We start from the raw sequence: 20,262 nt of genomic DNA, 5'->3' as shown, positions 1-20,262 counted from the left end.
GTCACTGTAATTACAGGAAGTCAGTTGTGTGCAGAAAAATAATGCGCCACACAACACTAACTTTACTTCAACTTTATGCAATTCAATGCTACTAAAAATGTTGACTTATTTTACTGTAAATGTTATTAAACACTTTAAAACAAATTAAAACTGAAATTTACATTTATTAGCACCTGAATAAAAGGCCAAGTAACCTTGTAAAAGCAAGTTATGGAGATCAGACACCTCTGCTCATCACTCAGAATTCCAGCGCTAAGTGTCTATGACGCCCTGCATTCTGATGAAGCAGACTGACAGCTTACCATGTTTAAAGACGCCAATTAAAAGGGATTTATCAGCTTCATTATCCCACCAATCTGTAGGAACTTCTGCATGGAAGGGCTCTGGTATCCAAACATCTAACTCACTATAAAAGGAAAAAAAAATAAAAAATTAAAGAGAAGAGTCAGTCTAAACACCAATATGTCCTCATAGGCAACTTCTATAGACTACACGGGTTGGCTTATTTTTCATTAAAAGCTCCACTTTTGTGGCTGATTAATTAGAAGTTTAACCAAATATTAAACAGTCTCATATAAATGCCTCTAAAAAAATAAAAATAAATAAAAGTGAGACTGGTTCATAGGTTAGGAATGAATACTGCCAGTGTAATAAACATTTGCAATTTAAGTGCATTCAAGTAATTTATGTGGCAAAAAATGTAAAAATGGAACTGCAATTTTAAAAACAAATACTTCAATCAGGATACTCAAGATGAAACGCATTGCAGTAGTGACCAGTATAGCCAATCAGTGCTACTAGAATCATACTAACAGTTTAATAAACATGAGAAATGTATAACTATTTTTGCCATTATTGACAAAGTTAATAAAATCTATTTTTACAAACTCTACACACACAACCCCAGGATAAAAACTTTAGCACATTGAAGCTTTAATGTATTATTTCTGTATTTTTCAGCAATACCCAAATATTTAATGAATGGCACTTTAAATCTCATAGCCCTGACTTGGGTTTAAGTGTGCCTATTACTGTAACTAATTACTGTTAATTTACGATTGACAACAGAGCAATTAAAATGGCCTTCACAGACCCATAATGCTTTGAGTGTGTAAGCATCTCTGGTACAAGACAAGATTCTATACTTCTGAGCCTACTGTTGCAGTATGCAGGGTCAGAGTATACACCAAACCACACCAATACTTATTACAAAATTCACAAATTTAAACTTCCCAGCTCATGTGCACATGACTAAAGTGAAAAAGCAAACAGTCAATGGCTTTGGCCAACTAATTGCTTGCTCCTCTTTTAGCCCATCACCGGAAAGGCTGTACAGAAGTGAAATTTGTTGTACTACAACCATCCCCTCTCCCTAGTACTCACTTTCTAGCTCCAATTAGGGGCTTTGGGGGCAAAAAACAATTGTTTATGTCTCAACCAGGCCAAAGTGTAGGTTAAGGTACTGACCAGTGTCAATGCTGCCAAAAATGTGAAGTATACCTCTGATCTGACCTTTGACCTAATAATGTTTAGGCGCTTCAGCGTAAATTCTAAATCACACATTTAATATAGGTGAAAATTATGTGTGTATAGATGATAGAAAATGTTACAGAACAATTTTTTTTTTTTTTTAAATAAAATTCATAAAAATTAAGTTTCCAATTAAATAAATACAGGAGTGTGTGCACACACACACACACATTTCATTCTTTACCAATGCATTTTTTCATAAAACAAAAAAAAAAAAAAAAAAAAAAAAAAATTATATGGACTATAAACAGGACCAAAATAAAATAAATTTTGAAAAAAAATAAAAAAACACACAAAACAGAGTGGCATAAGCAGGAAGGAGTTAAAACCAGAGAGGAGGAAAAAAAAAAAAAAGGGACCAAGAATGTGAAGCTGTAGAGCATAATTAGTAACAGCAGGTAGAGACCTTGCTTTCTATGACAAGGACAAGCAGCACATCCACTAACCTTGAGTCAGCACCCTCCAAGATTTTGTCAGCTTGGTCCCCTATCACTTCTTGCCTGAGATAGTAGAGCATGCGGACACGCAGCAGGACCCTGGAGAGGAAGAGGAGAGAGGGGGTGAGGGGAGAAGTTCTTAACTTCAGAATTGTTTGCCAACAGTGGCTTTTGGCAGCTGCTGCTGTTCATCCATCATCCTGCCAAGGCTGATTAGCCATGCTGTATGGTAGGCTTGAAGCGTGACAGATGGTGGCATATAATCACCTCTGTGTGGTGCTTTCTGCTGGCTTCCAACGGGCCTGCCTGGCAACGGCTCACGCTGCACAGGGAGGGAGCAGGCTGAGCCCAGCCCAGGCGCATTACATTTAGTCCTACCTAGTTCAGCTTGTGAAGTTCAGACACGTACTGCACCGCTGCCTCTGAAGTACTGGAGCAAGTTTGTAAACAACTGAGCAGATGGCTTTCAGTAACTGTTCTGCTTCATTATCTCATAAAATTTCCTCAGCTGCTGCCTTAATACCATTTTTGGAAGCACATCAGAAGTTGCAAGGATAAACGAGATCTATAATCTGTTTTTTTTCCCCCTGTCTTTTTTTTAAACCACTGAACAATAAACCCTCACAATGGGATGGTGGGTTTTTCGGATTATATAACTATTTGTTTTCTGTAAAGAAGCCAGTTTTATAGCGCTATAACCACTTGCAGTCCTGCTCCTTGCAGGAAGTCTGCTGAAGCTGCCAGGTTTAACTATATGTTTCACTAGGGAAATCCATGTCAATGTCAGCTTATAGCTGAACTCAAGCCTGCCGCTCAAGCAATATTGTCTGAATGTATTTAGAAAACTTCATTAATTTGACCTTTTTACACCCTAAATCTTAAGGTAACGCGCCACACATTAATTTTGCAGTTGGCGGAGGACAGGGGAGATTATGATCGGAGCCGTCAGCTTCTGTGTCACATCTGGAGGAGCAACACAAGCAGCTCAATTATTCTCACTGAATATCACTTATCCATGCAATATGGAGGGTGCCAATGGCACTTTGGTGTACACAGCCTCACAGATCTGCAAGAGCTGAAAATATACAATTGTAATGGGCACTTGATCTCAGTTCTATATTTATTTCTGACCAAGATCACAGTGTCATGAGGCTCAATAAAGCCATTTATTCCTGAAACATTTAAATGCAGGTTTAACCAATAAAGCAGACTTGTTACAGGCAAACTTTAAAACAAAAGCGGCCAGAACAAAAATACGGCTGCTTAATTTGTGGACTTATGCAGGCCATAGAAAATCATTTGATTCCCCCATCAACACAGTTCCTCCTGCGGAATTGTGGTGTTCTTCCGGCAGTGAGGTGCCATCTGCCAGGAGAACATGATTGCTGCTAGCGGCTATAAACAGTGGCAAGCATCACATGCCGAAAATCTGACATGTTGGTTGTAACCAAGGCAATCGATAAATTAACTTGTGTACAATCAACCTGCCCAGAGATGGTTTGAATCTCAGCTGGCTTTGTCAAGGTGCAAGCTCTGGGGTCATCACACCTTCATTAGTTGGCAAACCACTGACCGAGGATGAGTTTGTCCAAATGAGGTGTTGGGACATGCGTGTTCCAGGTCAGTTAAGCGAAATACAATAATTCCCAAACAAGCTAGCAAAGGCCGATGCCATATTCATATCCAGAAAGATTACCTCTCACATTTAAAGTGGTCATAATTAAACTAAAGGACAACATCCCAACATCTACATGCCATGCTAAAGAACAGTTGAACATGGGCTGAATATTCCAGGGGCCAAATGGCCAGAATGCTTTACTGAACAGATATTTAGCACTGTGCAATGAAAGGTCATGTTTCACAGAATATGTAACTTATGAGCTGCCTGAGCAGTCAAGACAAAAATAATTTCTCCACTCCCTTGTTATATGAGCACAGAGAGGATGAGCCACTCCAAATAAATGCTACAGGCAGCTTTTTTTTCTGGAAAGTACAACTCTTTAACAGTGCCATTGTGATAGAGAACCAAAGTTCAGATTTTCAGTTCAATATAAGAAACGGCCATGTTCGAAATCTAGAGCATCTTGTGTGCATTACAGAAACCATTCATCGAATATAGTCCAAACACTAGGCCTACATTATAGCATGCACAGCAAATGCTGAGAATGCAAGGCTAAGTTGCCAGACACGCTCCAAACTACCTGATTAACATCTAAATGTGTTATTTGTGAGACTTGCGGCTGGCCAGATGTTATGGATATTCTGCATGAGCAGAAGTGTGTGGGCTGTGACTGGCTCATTTATCTATACTGACAGACATGCTCAGTAGGAAATTGGTGCTGCTCATGATTCATTTCTGGATCCCAAGTTGCTGCGTCATCACTCAGCAGGTGGCACTGCTTTGGACAGGTCTTATTATGGTTACAAAAACAGTTGCTGCTGGCGGAATGGAGAGCAGGGGACTGTCTAGTAAATCTGGTTTTGGAGAATCTAAGCAAACAGAACCTATTAGCGCCACTGCACTGACAGCAGACTTATGGGACAGGATACGGTATTTAAAGGAGAAGTCCAGCCTAAGGTAGTTTGGCTGGGCTTCTCCTAAGGGGCACAGGAGTGCACTCAGTTTTGCACTCCTGTGACACATTTTCAGCAGAGAGCGGTCTGAAGCCCACTCTCTGCTGGAGTCACACAGATCAGTCCAGGCACCACATCATCCCGACTCTGGCAGTCTGGATCCACCAGGTGCTTGGACTCATGGCTGTCTTAGCCTCTCAGTGAGCTGCCTAGACTGCCGCTCCCTGCTCCTCCACAGCTCAGAGTTTCAATGAGCGTGGAGGAGCAGTCAGCAGCTCTGTTCGGGGAGCTGTGAGAACCCAGTCATCTGCAATATTTGATGGCTTGGTTCTTAGTGCAGAGGCGGTGGGGGGCAGATGCAGCATTGGTCCGTTGCTGCCTCCACCTAAGCAAGTATGAAAGTGGGGGGGAATTCCCATGCTTCTCTTATTTCTAAAGTATAAAACTCAATGACTTATGGCAATTTCTGAAGTAGAGACACATTTCTGACACATGATCATTCAACTCCCGTAGAGGCTACATAAAGTGATATTAGCTACTTTGTAAAAGCTATGATAAGAAAGTGGTGTAGTAACCCTCAATGGACAGTAATCTGTAAACTCAACCAGTATCCAATGCTTTTAAACTGCAGCCAATCAAGCAAACTTGTGGCATTATCACATCTTCCTGATTGGCTGCATATTGGTTACACACCGATTACACTTTTTTACTCAGCAAACTACGGGACTCCAGCCATTTCATTTATTTAAACGTTAATTTGCGCCGCCCCCCCCCTCCGAGAGGTAGCATATCCAGCAGTAGTGTAATTGTGCCTCCTGTGCATCCCATTTATCACAGGCTTCTCACTTGCCCGTCCTCTCTGGTTCTCCCATACCTAGCTCAGGCTTTACTTCTGATGGCCATTCAGCAGCCAAGCACTGGAGATGAGAGTGCGAACCAGGCAGCGTCCAGTTTCTGATTGCTAACTGTTCAGATTTAGTGCATCACCTGTGCACTCCTAGCCCTTCCTCCACTCCTACATAGCCCAGTATTCCTATAGGATAGTGAGCTGCAGGCTCCCAAAAATAGATGTTCTTGCTTTCGAATATTACTTCCAGCAGCTAGGTCAGAGATTGTGAAAGTTGTACATTGGAAAGGTAATTGAGATGATGACCAGCAGGACAGCATACATCTTTTCCCACACTTCTGCTTTAGATGCACTCATCCCTGAGTCTAGCTAACATGGAGTTAAGACCTCTGGTTGAAGTTATATCATTATCAAACGTTCGATGTCTTAATCACACTTTACATGATTAGCCCCCCTCACACGTTATTTTTTGTTGACTTTTGACATGTTGGCGAGTTCAGCAAACCTAAGGCTTGGACTGTCCTTGCACTATTGGTGACTAACAGGGCTGTCAGGTAGGCTGTACAGGCCACATATTTTATACGGACAGCTCTGCTTACTGCAAGCGTTGAGTGTGAACGTACTCGGCAAGGAAAAAGGAGACAAAGAACAAAGGGAAGGAGGCACGGTGAGAAAGTGAGAAAAGGTGAAAGGGTGAGAAAACGAGAGACAGACAGTAAGAGAAAGGGAGTGCATTAAGAAAGGCAGAGAGCGCTAGAATGAGAAAAAAAAAAAAAATACATCTTTACATGGACTATAATCCTTTGTCATTGTGCATTTATATTAAAGTAACTCATTTTCAACATAATACTCTATTTACAATGCATTTAAATTACATGTTTTGCATTCCAATATTTTTTCTATACAAGTATAAACTTTTTCTTTTTTACTTTTAGGGCACGGAAGGTTTTTGAAGCATTTACAGAGCCTTGGTTTCACCAAGAATGAGAACCACCAATCTATACCTTTAAAGTGGAATAAAAAAAAAAAAAATAAGGTTTGCTATAAGGGATGTTTAACATGTTAATTGTGGGTAAGCAGTGCCCTGAAAAACGCACTCAAAGATGATTTGAAGTTATATTTGTTGAGGTCACAACTGTAATGCTCACTGTTCTCCTTGCTAAAAACTCTTACACGAGAAAGCAAAGTCCTGCCACTATCAAGATGGCCACCCCCAGACAGACAGTGTGGAACAAGGCATGTAAAGACTCATGGGGGGGGGGAAGGAGGACATCCTTTTTCCTCTGCCTGCCTTGGCCAGAGTTTTTTCTCTCTTTAATGGTAATTTTGCCATCTTGGCATGAGCAGCAAATAAATGACTTTCATTAATCATGAAATATATATCCAAGTTTTCAGTTTTACAACCACCATAATATGGAAACAAACGACCATGCATTTTCCTGAATATTACTCTTGTGTTGGATTCGGTTTTCCTAAAAATAATTTGTACATGATTTTTTTTTATTTGCCTACTTTGCCAGATTTCCATAAAACTGACTATCTGTATGCCAGACTATACAATCACCTGTACAACTGCTGTGAGAAAGCCAAATTACAAGTTAAGTCACCTATATTAAATGGTTTTCTTTTAACAGCAACGGTCACAGCTCTATCCATAGACTTGTACCAAGATAACAGAAGCAGTAAAGCAAAACCACCCCGCTGCACGATAAAATAAATAAAGTCTGGAGAAATTACATTTGTAAACCTTTTATATGCTAACATTTACACTAAAGCTGAACACATATACACCTGAAAAATAGGGTCCTCTGAACCTCAGTTAAAACTTAGGACATATGTTATTTTTCCATTTATCATTTGTGCCATGCCCTGTAAATCTCCACCATCACAAAAAACACCCCATATACAAAATCTGCTACAAAGCCAAGAAGATTCACTCGCAGAAGTCATGAAGCATTGTCCGTTCTCCTTAAAAACCACTTCCTGGTCTGACACATACTGCAAAAGCACAAGGCAGACAGCATTATAGGAGCTTGCTTTGTCACAGTAAACATTGACCTTTTTGTGGTCAAAGTGTGAACCAGCACAATCTGTCTGTGCTCTCTGACCACACTACAGAAGAAAACCACTTTTACTACTTACTTGTTACAGTGATGCTTAAGGTGCTTTTTGTAGCTATCTTCCTGAAACAAGGTATCGGGATTGCAGCTGGGGAGCCAGTCTGCATGCTTGAACACAGGCTGCGAATTCTGGCTTTTCACCTTCTTTCCTTTCCTACCCCTGGGTACCGGAGCAGATAGGCCTGAAATAAAAGTTGTTTAAGAATGAATGTCACATCCATAATATTATATATATATCTGCAAGGGTGCCTCACACAATGCACCACAATCCACAACCCATGGACATCTCAGTGACCGTTTATAAAATGATTAACTAAAAAATGATGTCAACATTATGTACCTGGTGCATGTTCCTGCAAGTCGAACTGCTCAAAACACAATATTCTGTGTACAATCTAACAAAATGCGCACACACACAGATCAAAAGTCATCAGCATCTCCTGGCATGCCCATGTTCTCATTCCAGTCCACTCCTGACCAGGTAAGTAATAAAGCATCGCTGGGAATTTTATAACATAACAGCAAACACAGGTCATGTGCCACAGAGGTAAAGGTAAAGCATAATGGACTACTATGCATCGTATAGTAGTCCATTATGTGTCACTTACCTGACACAGGAGCCAGCGAAGTCACCGCTGTCCCCTGTAGTCCGGCGCATCCATCTTCTCGGTGGGTCTCGCTGCACCGTCGCTGTCATTCGGCGAAGCCGCAATAAAGTCACTCCCGCGCATGCGCACGGGAGCCGCCACTCACGGCAGTGCGCCCGCGCGCCGCTGTCTACGGCGCATGCGCGTAGACAGCGGTGCCTGTCTTTCGGCGAATATCTCCTAAACCGTGTAGGTTTAGGAGATATTTTTGACCTATAGGTAAGTCTTAATCTAGGCTTACCTGTAGGTCAAAGTTGGTTGTAAGGGTTTACAACCACTTTAAGCTGTAAAGCTTCTGATAAGCACAGCAAGGCGTTTCAGGAGCAGAGAAACAAATGTACCCATAACTAAATGGTTTTAGGCTTTTCCTACTGCTGCTATTAGCATTTAGATCACAGTGGGGTTGATGTACTAAAACTGGAGAGTGCGGAATCTGGTACAGCTGTACATGGTAGCTAATCAGCTTCTAACTTCAGATTGTTCACTTAAGCTTTGACAAGAAAACTGGAAGCCAACTGATTTCTATGCAGAGCTGCACCAGATGTTGCACCCTCCAGTTTTAATAATCAACCCCATTGACCTGCTCCCCATTTCTAAATGCAGTAGGTCCAACTGAAAACAAAAGACCTACTACTTATAATGACAAGATAGAACCTACAGGGTACATGTTCAAGGTACAGCAATAAATAAAACTTCTGAACTAAATGCAGTAAATGTGTCACGACAGATGTGGAAACTGAAAATGCAAGCTGCCTGGCTGCTACGTTAATACACTGACAAATGCTTTGGGAGTCCCTTTCTCTATAAATATGCAGAGTCAGAATACTACATCTGAATTTGTATTTTAGCTTGGTGACCCAAACTAATAAGGAGGGTCAAGCTTAACAGCCAGCCAACCAGCATTTTCAGGTAGACTAGACTGCTCCCCTTGCAGCTCAGATTCCTCTAGTAACACTTGACAGTTGAATCTTTGTGAACATGTAATGTACCTGAGTGGTTTACCAGAGCCCGAGTCTGGCCATCTTCTGTTGGTGTGATTAGATCCCAGATAAAGCTTTTGATGTTCTCGTCCCCTCTGTAATGGTTGAGACAGTACACCAAAATGGTACGGCAAATGGTTTCCACATCTTGTTCTGTAAGTTGACGCTTGAAGCGCCCGTGGGAAAGGATCTCTGTCCATCGGCCCCACCTACCGACAAATGGAAAAGGTTCATACAGCGTGCCGACAGACAAAGAGCAATTTGAGCTCAATAAGCAGTTCGATGTCAAAGATATGATGACATACAAGCTTATAATTACACTGCTCATCAGGACCGTGCTGACAAGCAAACTTTCAGCTTTTTTATTTCGCCATATGCTATACTGAGCGGCCAAACACACAGCACAAAAATCTGTCTGAGACTGTATTACTCACCCATAGACCAGCAGGTTTTTTTCAACTCTGAAACATTCACTTCTCGCGTAGCCCTGGGACTTGTCTTGAGGCCGACGTGGTTTGATGCTAGGTTTGTCCTCAGCGTCACTCTCCAGGTCAGAGAACTCCATTAGCTCATCTTCCTTTACTGCACTGTAAAGTCTGGTCTGCTTCCTTACCCGTGGTGTGTCAATTACCAGAGTGTTCTACAAGCGATATCAATATAGAGAGATGAGGCCACATGCAGAAATCCCACAACTAGAACACTAACTGCTAAAATATAATATTATATATAAATAAATAAAACACTTACCCTTCCATTCAATACATCAAGATCGAGCTCTGCTTTCTTAGCCCACTTCTGCCAGAAATTAGGGTCATCCAAAGAAATATCTGTTCGGTTCCCAGAGGCAACAAAACTGGCCTAATAAACAAACATATAATAAAGCTGTAAAGGCCACCTGTAGGTGTTAAGTATCCCTGGTCCTTTAGCCCTCAGAACAGATTTGAAAATATTTTCATTTTAGGTAATCTGGTATTTGGATCAATTTAAACATGAAAAAAAAAAATGTTAAGATAGAACGATATATAGGAAACATGCTTGGTCACTACTGACTCTGCAGGTTTTTCTGGTTACCAGGTAGAAGCACATGTGAATGAATATTCTAACCCAGGTTAGGACAAGGAAAATACAAGAAGATGCCCTGTTCAAGATGGCTAATGTGCCCGTTTGTCCCCTTATGTATGGAAGGGGAATTGGTGGCAGAGCACCAACATGACCTAATATACCAGTTCAATTCTGTGTGAAACCCTTCCACACATTCAAGTATAGAACCATGATGGTTTAATTTGTTACTAGTAAAAACACAAAACATGAGGAGGAGAAAAGGAGGGAGGAGGAAGGCAGGGAGGAGGATAAGAAGAGCAAAGGTAGAGAGAAGGATAAGAAGAGGAGCAAAGGTGGGAAGGAGGGAGTGAGTGAAGGAGAGGGAGGGAGTGAGGGAGAAGGAAGGGAGAAGGAAGGAGAGAAGAAGAGCAAAAGGTGGAGAAGAGAAGAAGAAGAAGAAGAGCAAAAGGTGGAGAAGAGAAGAAGAAGAAGAAGAGCAAAAGGTGGAGAAGAGAAGAAGAAGAAGAAGAGCAAAAGGTGGAGAAGAGAAGAAGAAGAAGAAGAGCAAAAGGTGGAGAAGAGAAGAAGAAGAAGAAGAGCAAAAGGTGGAGAAGAGAAGAAGAAGAAGAAGAGCAAAAGGTGGAGAAGAGAAGAAGAAGAAGAAGAGCAAAAGGTGGAGAAGAGAAGAAGAAGAGCAAAGGTGGAGGAGAGAAGAGCAAAGGTGGAGGAGAAGAGAAGAGCAAAGGTGGAGGAGAAGAGAAGAGCAAAGGTGGAGGAGAAGAGAAGAGCAAAAGGTGGAGGAGAAAAGAAGTGCGAAGATGGAGAGAAGGAAAAGAGCGAAGGAGAAGAGCTAAGATAGAGAGGAGAAGAGCAGCAAACTGGGCCCCACGTGTCCCTTGGAATCGGACCAGATTTTGTTTTAAAGATGGATGCTGAACTCTTGAAATGGGCACCAGGTTTCAGAAAACACAAATCCCATCATCGTTCTATAGAACATACTTTTGCAAAGGTGGAGCCCTTTCCTTCAGATTCTATAGTGATGGTGTGGGTTCTCCTGGAAAGGATTTGATCGATATCTTCCTCACAGAACTTTGAGCCTTCATCTTCCTCATCCATTAGTGCCCCATAGGCCCCTTTCCGTAGAAGGTCTTCTATTTCCTTCTTGGAAAGTTGCTGTACCTGCAGGAAAAGAAAAAGATATCAATGAAAAGGACTATAAGAAAACAGCCAAAATGATGCAGAAGTGCCAAATGCTGCATAACTTATTTAAATGAAAGCTAAACTGCAGGCCATTTACCCCATTCGTAGCATTCTCTCTTCCACTCATGGACTGCAGAACTGCCTTATCCAAGCCAAGTTTCAGGCTAGCCTTATCAAACATTTCACGCTCATAGGAATTTCTTGTGATCAGGCGATAAATTTTCACAGATTTACTCTGTCCAATTCGATGGCACCGAGCTTGTGCCTAAAAAAGACAAATGACATCAAGTGATCTGTTATCTTATATTAAGTACAGGAGCTATTCATTTGTAGCACAATTATTAGCACAAGTGTTATATAACAAGATCTAAAGCATGCTGCATACAATATGCAAAAACGTGGCTTCCGGACTGCGACAGGCAGCTTTACAGTAGACAAAATATTCAATCATTGCAAGAGGCACTAAAATATGTATCTAAAGACATTTCCTTTTGGAAACAGTTGGGGATGGTTGAAATGTATTTTTTTCTGTGGTATTTGTCCTATTGAGGAGATTTCAACTTTCTTTCCTGTAGATACAAGTTCTGAAGACATTCCCCTTAGACAGCAATCAATGGAACAATTGTGCCCAGTGGAAAACATCTCCTCCATTTTCTATACTGACAACTTTCTGTTCGTGACAGTGGTCACATGGACAAACAAATTAAATCTCCCTTAAGTGGACACAGACACCAATAAAATCCAACAGATGTTCTATTATCACTATGCCATCCAAAATGGAAAAAATGGCTTTAGATAAACATTAAGCATTGCAGTAAAAGAATGAGGATTGAGCTTTTGCAGGAATTAACTAGCATTTCTGATGAACAAGTCAGTTTGTTTTAACACCAAGATTATTTTTTTGACCTGTGTGAGCAAATAATACCTGGTCTATAAACACATACATACATACATATATATATATATATATATATATATATATATATATATATATATATATATATATATATATATATATATATATATATATATATATATATATATATATATAAGTAAATGAGTCAAGCATTACAGTTCTCAAATATAACAGGTAGGACAAGCCAATCTTCCAACAGGAAATGCAAAATGACGTAAATGTTATATGCAAATGGTATGGGGGATAGACTGATGAATTCACTGCCTACAAGATTTATAATTTACTGAATAATAAAGTGGCAATACACAAGGTCCAGTGGTATCTTTTGTCGTGGCTGGGTGGTAAAAATCCCATCCAATGATTTATTTATTTCATTTTTTGGACTACATAAAAAGTTAGTGAGTGAACTAAAAATGGAAATAGTCAGGATCAGTGAGGCATGACCAGATAAGAGGAAATGCATATATTATATAGATGGAGAGGGGTTTACAGTGAGATGAAAAAAATATTTACATACATATATTATAATTTTTTTTTCACTTTTTTTTAAAATACCATATGCATTTAAAAAAAAAAATGATGGAAAAAACAAACAAACAAAAAAAAAAAAAAAATTGTGAAATGAATCCAAAAGAAGCCGTTTGACACATACTTGAATTAACAACATATGCAACACCTCGGAGACTTATTTGCAAATGAACACACACATTACAAAGACTCTTAAAAGACCAAGAACATAGCTAACAGTAAAGCAAAGCCATTTACCTGAAGGTCATTCTGGGGGTTCCAGTCAGAATCAAAGATAATGCAAGTATCAGCAGCAGTTAAATTAATGCCCAGACCTCCTGCCCTTGTACACAGCAGGAACACAAACCTATCAGAATCTGGCTTGGAGAATCTGTCAATAGCAGCCTGGCGAAGGTTGCCTCTGACTCTGCCATCAATTCTCTCATATGGGTATCTGAAAATTAAAAAAAAAAAAAAAAAAAAAAAAAAAAGGTTATTATCTAGACCAGTACTTCAATTTATTTTATTTATTTAAGACAAACTCCAGCACTATCCTCCTTGAAAGGGTTGATGTATTTCAGCTGCAAACTTGTGAACAGAATGGCAATGAGGAGGAGATGCTCGAGTGCCTCATGTATGCCTGTTCAGCAGCTCTGCAGTCAGCACATCCCTGCTGCTACAAGTCACATCTTGCCCATTCCGAACAAATCCGGACTTCCTCTGGGATTTCATTCCCAATCAATAAAAGGAGCTGACGGGAAACAGGCAACATGTGCACTTGTGCTTCAATTGTAAAATACATGATTATTATGGCTTATGTATATCCTTAGGAAAAAATAAAAAATAAATACAGAGCAGATTTGGTCTATTTATCAATGTGTCCAAAATATGTGTTTGTTTCTCAAATCAATGCCCATTGTCTCACTTGAAAGAAAGGCTGATTGTTTCACATCTCAGGTACTGAAGGGTTAATGAGACACAAATGAGTGCTGCAAAAACTGAGCAGTCAGGTGAATGTACAAACTCCTAAACAATTTTATGTATCTGGGGCAGATCTTTACAGGACCGCAGTGCTAAGTGCTACTATTGCCTTTGTGGTTGGCAATGCGGTTGGCATACACACTCACCTGCGTTGGATGAGGTAGTCTTCCAGAATGTCCAAGCAACGCACCATCTGGGAGAAGATGAGCACCCTGTGGCCACCAGCCTTCAGTTTTGGCAGCAGCTTGTCAATCAGAACTAGTTTGCCAGCGCCCTGGATCATAGCCTGGAGCGGAAAATCTGGAAGGTCACCGTTGTGCGCTTCCCTAAATTCTTCCAAAATTTTCTCTTCAGCACCTGCAGAGATTCAGAAATTGAATGTAAATGGAAAGTTGTATGCTCCTGAACCTGCAAATTTACAGGTGGAGGGGTGAATCAGGTCTACAAAAAAAAAATACTGACAAATTATGAAAGAGACCAGCATAGGACTAGCTGATTTCTAATCTCAGAAAGGGATTCTATCAGGGACGTCAATTACTTAAAAGTCATTTAAAATAGGAACCTCCAGTCACATAAAAAAAAGAAGGGTAAATATAGTGAGTCACCTGTACTTGGTTTTATGTGAGCTATGATGGGAATCAGAACTATAAAATGATAAATCATTACATTGCCCTTCAGCTATTCACCTTCCAATCTTAAAGGCAGTACCAAAACAGAGACCAGTGCCATTTTACCACAACACAGCATCCTTCTAGAAATCATACCATTCTGAGGTGCACCAATACAGTAATGGTTAAATATTACTACTGCCCAGGTAAATAGACAATACAATTCACACAATATTAGAATACAAAGCAAAACAAAGCAACTACAGAATAGTAACGGTGTTTGCATTCTACCAGTGGTTTCATTTTTATTGGGAGGCGTTTTAAACTTACCATCCCCACCTCGTCTCCCCTATTAACCCACCAGTGTAAGTTTATGTAGCGGTGACACTTTAGACAAAGTGTCCGCTATGTGAAAATGTTGTTTTTTCCTCAGAAGAGTAAAGAGGTTCTGAGGGTTGATTGTGCAGGTTTAACTTTGGCCTCAGTTTGGCTGGGCTGTGTTGGGGTTCTGCCTGGTCATGTGTACAGTTAAGTGCACATGACAGGACCATAACCAGACCTGGTTGGACGCTTTGGGTATCAGCGTTCCTCGGAGCCAATCAGTGGACGAGTCTGGCCCCGCTGAGGAGTCTGGGGAAGGGTAATTAAGAGGTTGACGTCACGTGTTCGGGGTTTGTTCGTTAAGGCCAGAGCTGCCCGTTCCTGAAGCTGGACCGGGGTAGCCACGCGAGGGGTCACGGGAGTGTGTGCCGCCGTGCAATATGGTCAGTTTGACTAGCCCCATTAGACCCGCATGGTCTGGGGTAAGGTTCCATCTGTTCCAGAGTCTCGGAACTGGCTGGTCTGAGGAGCAGTAACGGAGGGAGGATTCAAGGCGTCCGGGTGTACTCTCAACTTGGAGGGGCACCGCAGCCCGTGTAATCGATCGGGGGAGGACTCTTCAGAGGAGGGCCAACAAGCTAGCATCCCAAGAAGTGCCTGCTTGCTGGGTTGTCAAGGACATTAACGAATCCACGTTTTTCCAGTACTACCAAGGAGACCGAGAACGTTCAAGGTACTGAGGAAAGGTTCCTGTTCACTTTCCGTTGCAAATTTGTTCGAGGTTAGAGACTTTGCAAGTTCCGGATTAAAGTGCTGACTGCCATAATCTCTGGCTAGAGATTTGTTCAGCTTTGAAACGCCCAGCTGTGAGTGGCTATTCCCTGGGTTGTATTAGAGACTTTCTAGTGATTAGCAGTTCAAGGTGTGCAAGTTTCTTCACCCTTGCCCTCTGTTCCAATACAAGACTGTTTGTTGGATGTTACCCCTGCAAATAAAAACCTTTCTAAAGGACTTTTATGGTATCGGCGTCCAAAGTCGTTGGGTACTAACCCTGGGAACCCCTAGACCAGGAAGAACAAGCCAAGCGGAGGTAACCAGTAAACCCAAAAGTCAAGGCCGCTCCATAAATGGTTATGGCTGCTACACTTACAAAGGCTAAAGCCTGGTACACATTTGTTTTCTTTCGCTCAACCCAGTGGGCTAAACGAGAAAAAAAAAAACCTGAAGAGCTCAGGGAGCACTGCTGTACTAACAAATCTGATGTTAGTACAATGATCTTCCCCACTAAACTTTTTTGATCTGGAAGGATGACTATCGACCCCCCCCCCCCCCCCCCCCTTCTACCCACCAGAAGACATCACTCAGCCAATGGCTGAAAGCGCTGATCATATGTTGATCGGCAGACCTTTTTTGGTAATGTCCCTTCGACAGAAGCCAGCCGAAACGTTGGCTTCTGTTGGAATGACTGCCATACAGTCGGGATGAATGTTGGCCAGTTTCTATTGAACTAACTGATGCTGCCTGATATTCGGCCCATGTGTAAGGCCCTTTAATCACATTACTCTTGTCCCCTGTGTTTGGACTGAGTGTTGCATTAAGTAGTATAATATCTCCCAATATCAAAAGTACTGGGTTTTCTCTAGGCACTGCAGTGAAGAATGCAACACTGCCACTGTAAATGAAAACCTGTCCTTTTGCCCGTAAACCACTCATATATAACCAGTGAAGTGACTGGCCTCACGGTGATACACAGAGGAAACAAATCATTCTACAAAAGTTGTACCCATCTACAGTCTTTATCAATTCTGGACTTTGAGTGAATGTTAAAAAGTTGGTCTGAGCGTTCAGGGAAAAAAAAAAGGGGGGGGGGGGGTGAGCTGAAATTACACTTTGCATAGCTCAGAGCAGAGAGCTCTGTGAGCTTATTGGAAAGAGGGGAGATGTGTGAGCTTATTGGAAGGAAGAGACAACACACACACAAACAAAACGCTGTCAATCTGCTGGAGATCGTTCCCGTCACCTTTTTTTTCCTCTTGGTTTCAGGAAAACTTGTCAGAAGTGACTGACAGGAATAAAGCAGCAGACTGAAGTGATATGACACTTAGTGCTCTGAATTGAGACAAGTACACACTAAAGAGGGATATGCTTTGTTTATATTTCATGTCTGAGGTTTACAACCTAAAAGTGGAACCCAAGCTATTTTTTTGTTTTGGATAGAACAGAAAAACAGATTGTACATCATTTACATTTTTGTTGCTTTCTCTCACACCAGTGGAGGATTTCCACTAGTATTTTATGCAAAACCAAGACAGGAAGACCCATAGACAAATGAAAACCTACTAAAAAAGGGTCTACCCCCCCCCCCCCCCACACACACACACACACACACACACACACACACACACACACTACAGAGATTTACCATCATCTCCTGTTCCTCTGACAATCTATCACCGGGACAGTAGGTAAAGAGATCCTGCCGTGACAATATCACACTAAAAGCCTTCCTAATGGTTTAGTTTAGAAGCCTCATATTGCCGGGCCAGTATATTTGTGGATCTCAAATTATTAGCCTTCGGATACTCGCTTTTATTATACATCTTTTACTTTGGCTGTAAAATGTGCTTTCTATGAAAAATAAAGGAATTGGAAGCCTCAAAGAACAGTTCTGGCTGAAGTTGGGGTTAACAACTAGAAGTCCTTGGCCACTTTACCATTCCTTTTAGATTTCTGTAAGCTTAGAAGTCAGCTTAGACCCATGAGGATTTAAACATGGTCAAAACTATAACAGATTATATCTCAAAACATTCAGATTCTATGCTTGACAATAGCCAGTAGGGGCGATTACAAACTACAACTTTGTACATGAAAAAATACAACAGCAAGTAGAAGATTAAAGTACTGCAAAAAATATCTGATAAACTATTGGAACAACTTAATGCATAACCAATGGAAATATACTATAGCTTCCTTTAATAAAGAACAACGCTGATGGGTGAATTGCCACGACTAAGAACTGTACTGCAATACTCACCTTCCCTGCCAGCCAATGGCATTGTTGTTCTAACATATGACAACTAGCTTTGTCAAGACAAAATTAGCATACAAACATATCAAATGGAGTCATTATTTCTCAGTCAAGTATAGCAAAGAAAAGGACACTTTAAATAGAGACACCAATTATATCCCATGGAGTGCACTCGAAGTAGATCAGTAATACGTGACTTGAATTCAATGTTTTTACATTTACAGTTCATATACAGTCAATGCTTCTTTAAGCAACAGCAATCAGTTAACTCTTCAGGGACACGCAGACACTCAACATGTCGCTATAAACGGACCGCACAGCGCAACATTCCCATGCAAAGCAAGTGCATCCGTGGGCTCACTAAATGACTGATAAGTCTTTAAAGTCGATGTGACGAGAATTAGTTGGATATAGGTTTGACAAACGAGAAACGCTACAGTAAAGGCATATCAAAAACGCTTAAGGCGAGGGCTCACAGTCCAAGGGCAGAAATTGTAAGCAGGGCCCAGAGGAAAGAGCAAGCCAGCATACAACATCCAAACAGACGGCACATGCGGCTCCTGACTGAGTCAGCAGCACGGGGGCCTGGGGCAAACTGCCCAGGATGAAATCCACCCCCACAAGTGACAGCCTTGTCTAAAAATGTTATTGTGAGTGAGAGTCATAGCCTGGGGGAAAAGGAAATAGGGGGCTGGAGGACGCTGCACATCAATCACCGCAGGTTACCAGGTTGTAATTAAATATAATTTGCAAACAGCTTTATGAGGGGGTTAGGTGGAAATGCAGATGCACCCTTAAAGGGACAGTCACAGATTTGTTACTGACTGCAAATGGCTGTACAGGCATTTCACTCGGAGCTCTACTTATACAGTTACTAGATAGCTGAACTGTATACTGCATAGATAAATCGTCAGACTTGACTATATTTGTGGTTATCTGAAGGATCTAGATTTTTGGTATCTTAGCCAGACTTTCAGATAGCCCAGATGCTTATACTTATGACTGCATTGTTTTATGACCACATCTACAATCATGGCTGTTTTATGTCTGGATATCGACTGACCACAGAAAGCCTTTTAGCTACATACACTGGGCTATTAGTAGATTACATCTCCCCCTCCAAAAAAATAAAAATTATATTTGTCTCAATAACAGCCTCTCGTGTAAGAGTACGTTAATGTCATATACTGCCAATATACACGTTAACACATACACAATAGTAATTTTGTCGATAACTACAAAAACCATAGGAAACATTTTGACTTTGCTGAGAATGTTCGGCTTTGCATTCGCATTGTGCATCAAAGTCAAATTCAATAGCATTAAAGTGGTGCTTAGTCAGCTAAAGCAGGAATTAATGAGCCTGTCTATACACATTCATCTTTTATTAGCAGCATCAAAAAAACCTCACTGCTGAAGAACCACCAGGAGCAAGGAAAAAGTCACTGGTTGGAAAGTGCTATTTGGGGCAAGTGGATTTGTAACAGTCAAGCAGTGTGAAATCTTACTTAATAAAACGTATCCAAGTGGTGTAAAATAGTAATTAGAGAATGCGTGATAAAGATTCTCTTACAATGGTCATTGGCTAGAGCAGGAGTCGTATCCCTTTCAAGTCAGTATTCAGTTTCTCCCCCTTCTAAAAGGCACAAAAAGTGAATACTCAACAGGGCTGTAAAAAGAATTCACAACTTAACTGCTTCAACCACCTGCCAACAAAAAGACCGCTTTTAAACCATAATCTGTAAATCCTTAAATGTTTAAAGCGGAACTCTAGCCTAAATTTAATTTTTGGTGGAACCGAGAAGGCTTAGAGCACGTATTGGGATTTTATTACGATTGGAGTTTCCATCCTGGTAACAAAATATAAAAAGGTCAGTCATGCACAATATCGTCTGTCTTGATCCACTGTGTAGAAAGAGATGGATAGCACCATAAAATGTCTGTCATATTCTTCACCAGAACACGTACCAAGATGCATATATAAAGCCCAAAAAAATATGTAATACAGTTTACTATCCCTTAAATGTGGAGATACCACACAGTAAAATAAGAAACAAAGGCAAACCTGTTAAGTCCAGCCTGTTTCGTAACCACATTACTCCATTATTGGAAAAATGAGCATGGCAACAAAGGGACAAGAAGTGCCTTAGATGCACGATTACCAGGTGAAAAAGCTTGAAAGGGAAAACTAAAGCCCCATACACACCATCAGATTTTCTGCTGATATTTGTCTTCAGATATACAAAAACCATGAAGTGCAAGGGCCTGCCTGATTGCATACAAATTAAAACTTCTAAGGTTTGATCTCATATTATACGGTTTTGGTAAATCTGAAGACAAAAATCAACAGAAAATCTGCGTATGGGGCTTTAGACATCTAAAAAATGACTGGTAAGTTGCAATAGCTGAAGCAGAACAAAAAGCAAACTTTTTTTTTGCTGAAGCCATTTATTATCAATCAACTGTTTACTCTTTAAATCATAATCACAACAGAGACTACAAGAAAATGACCCTGACCAAAAATT

The 20,262-nt window shown here is 40.8% G+C and overlaps 1 protein-coding gene across 2 annotated transcripts in view; it reads right to left on the bottom strand.

Annotated features, from left to right (window-relative positions):
• The window catches only part of CHD7 (chromodomain helicase DNA binding protein 7), a 152,096-nt gene that overhangs the window by 20,176 nt on the left and 111,658 nt on the right, over positions 1-20,262 (bottom strand). For both annotated transcript variants that reach the window (XM_077492755.1, XM_077492756.1), the window contains exons 15-24: positions 13,927-14,137; positions 13,058-13,253; positions 11,474-11,641; positions 11,176-11,355; positions 9,883-9,993; positions 9,570-9,775; positions 9,145-9,344; positions 7,531-7,690; positions 1,977-2,066; positions 303-406 (exon numbers count right to left, since the gene is read on the bottom strand). In XM_077492755.1, coding sequence (XP_077348881.1) covers positions 303-406; positions 1,977-2,066; positions 7,531-7,690; positions 9,145-9,344; positions 9,570-9,775; positions 9,883-9,993; positions 11,176-11,355; positions 11,474-11,641; positions 13,058-13,253; positions 13,927-14,137 — 1,626 coding nt within the window. The remainder of the gene's footprint in view (positions 1-302; positions 407-1,976; positions 2,067-7,530; positions 7,691-9,144; positions 9,345-9,569; positions 9,776-9,882; positions 9,994-11,175; positions 11,356-11,473; positions 11,642-13,057; positions 13,254-13,926; positions 14,138-20,262) is intronic.

The sequence above is a fragment of the Lithobates pipiens genome, unplaced genomic scaffold, assembly GCF_037356315.1.
Source record: "Lithobates pipiens isolate NorthernLeopardFrog02 unplaced genomic scaffold, aLitPip1_a1.2 Scaffold_19, whole genome shotgun sequence".
Lineage (NCBI taxonomy): Eukaryota > Metazoa > Chordata > Amphibia > Anura > Ranidae > Lithobates > Lithobates pipiens.
This window is presented reverse-complemented; position numbering and strand designations above follow the sequence as displayed.